This window comes from Sinocyclocheilus rhinocerous, unplaced genomic scaffold (genome assembly GCF_001515625.1).
Source record: "Sinocyclocheilus rhinocerous isolate Xijiao unplaced genomic scaffold, SAMN03320098_v1.1 scaffold161, whole genome shotgun sequence".
Lineage (NCBI taxonomy): Eukaryota > Metazoa > Chordata > Actinopteri > Cypriniformes > Cyprinidae > Sinocyclocheilus > Sinocyclocheilus rhinocerous.
This window is the reverse complement of record NW_015627226.1, coordinates 1,149,597-1,151,774: the sequence shown is the minus strand read 5'-3', so window position 1 is coordinate 1,151,774 and position 2,178 is coordinate 1,149,597. Positions and strand designations below refer to the sequence as shown.

The 2,178-nt window shown below is 37.6% G+C and overlaps 1 protein-coding gene across 2 annotated transcripts in view; it reads left to right on the top strand.

Moving 5' to 3' along the window:
* The window catches only part of LOC107722250 (DCN1-like protein 1), a 7,649-nt gene that overhangs the window by 2,237 nt on the left and 3,234 nt on the right, over positions 1-2,178 (top strand). For both annotated transcript variants that reach the window (XM_016530533.1, XM_016530539.1), the window contains exons 2-6: positions 447-660; positions 807-975; positions 1,076-1,206; positions 1,297-1,379; positions 1,982-2,078. In XM_016530533.1, coding sequence (XP_016386019.1) covers positions 447-660; positions 807-975; positions 1,076-1,206; positions 1,297-1,379; positions 1,982-2,078 — 694 coding nt within the window. The remainder of the gene's footprint in view (positions 1-446; positions 661-806; positions 976-1,075; positions 1,207-1,296; positions 1,380-1,981; positions 2,079-2,178) is intronic.

Sequence of the window (2,178 nt, the reverse complement as noted above, 5' to 3'; positions counted from 1 at the left end):
GATGCACAACCAACCGAGAGAACCGCAGCCTTATGAGGATTGTCAAGCAAAATCGATTCCTAGAGCATTTTGTCACATTTAACATTTCTGTCACATACTTGAGGTATTCGGCCGATCATAACGCACTGGATAGTTGGCCAATCAGAGCACACCTCGCTTTTTCAGACCGATGAGCTTTGTAAAAATCAACGCGTTTCAGAAAGGTGGGGCATAGAGGAGAAACAATAATGCACAGTATTTGGAAAATAATGTGTTTTTTTAACCTTAAACCGCATTAACACATTTCATTACACCAAATACACCAAATAATGTTCTTTTTAGCAACATCATATGACCCCTTTAACACCGACTGGGTCTATGTACAAGAACATGCTGCTGTACTAGTGACTGTTGATATACAATATCTAACTAACTGAATGTGGCTTTATACTTTTTCCCTATTACAGAACAAGCTGAAATCCTCTCAGAAGGATAAAGTTCGCCAGTTCATGATCTTTACCCAGTCAAACGAGAAAACAGCATTGAATTGTTTGTCTCAGAATGATTGGAAACTAGATGTTGCTACAGACAACTTTTTCCAAAATCCCGACCTCTACATACAGAATCTAAAGGGAACACTAGACCGGAAAAAGTTAGAACAGCTTTACAATCGATACAGAGGTAAGGATTGAGCAGCATTTCATTACTTTTAAATAGTGTTTTGTGTGTTGAAATATAGAGAATTATTACAAACACAGTAAACCATGCTTTGTGTACATTTTCTGTAAGAAATGAGAAAATGTCTTGCATTGTATTCAATTTTGCAGACCCTCAAGATGATAACAAGATTGGTATAGATGGAATCCAACAGTTCTGCGATGATTTGGGACTTGATCCAGCCAGTGTAAGTGTTCTGCTAATTGCTTGGAAGTTTCGGGCAGCAACACAATGTGAGTTCTCCAAACAAGAGTTCATGGAGGGAATGGCTGAGCAAGGGTAATTTTTTTAAATCACGTCTGAGCTCTCTGAATAATCTTTGCCCCTCATCCAGTGACTTACACACTGAAATGCTGATCTTTGCGTTTGTTTTGTCAAGATGTGACAATATAGAGAAACTCAAAGCACAGCTACCCAGGATGGAGCAAGAGTTGAAGGACCAAGGGAAATTTAAAGACTTCTATCAGTTCACATTCAACTTTGCTAAGAATCCAGGACAAAAGGGCTTAGGCATGTGTTGGGTTCATTCACGTTTGTTACTTTTCATTTTTGTATAGTTAACTAGTGTTTTTTCAGTTTTTTTGTTTTGTTTTTCTCTAGACCTAGAAATGGCAATTGCATACTGGAATTTAATATTGGCTGGGCGTTTTAAATTTCTAGATCTATGGAACAAATTTTTATTGGTGAGTATTGATCTGTACATGGCTGTAAGTTATAAATAGATTTAACTTAAACCTGAATGTGTTTTTTAATGTATGCCCCCCTAGCATCACCAAACTGTAAAACAAACTATAAAATAGTTTTATTTTGACACTTGCAGACTTTAAAAATGGTTACGGAGAACACTGTGCATCATACACTACACAGCTGAGGATCACACACTAATAAACTTTCAAGTTGTTCTGAACACAACAGACTCGGGCAGAAACATGCACTTTGTAGCTAGAAGATGCATGACATTTTAAAACAATATGTATTCCAAAATCGGCTCAAAATACCAAACATGTCTGATATTCTCAGGCTGGACAGATTCAAAGTCTGATGCTAAAAAAATCAGAGTCTGTGCCCATGATACACTGTGTGATTTCCTGCGAAATCTGTCGACTCTGGTTGCCCAAAATCTACAGGCTGACTCTGATTTTTGGCAGCAATCATTGATGTGTCCAGACTGAACTGCGGCAAAAATCTGGGCAAAAGTAGTGTAGAGTGTTCCAGGCTAAACTGGCATAAATAGTGTTTAACACTGTAAACCTGGATGAATGTTTTGTTTGCTTTTGCATTGCAGGAGCATCATAAGCGATCCATTCCCAAAGACACATGGAACCTTTTGTTAGATTTCAGTACGATGATCACAGACGATATGTCAAACTACGATGAGGAAGGTTAGTTTGAACTTCTTTGACTTAATTCATCTTTTACATGTTTATATATTAGGGCTGGGTTTTGACACAAATTTCATGATTCGATTCGATTCTCATTCAC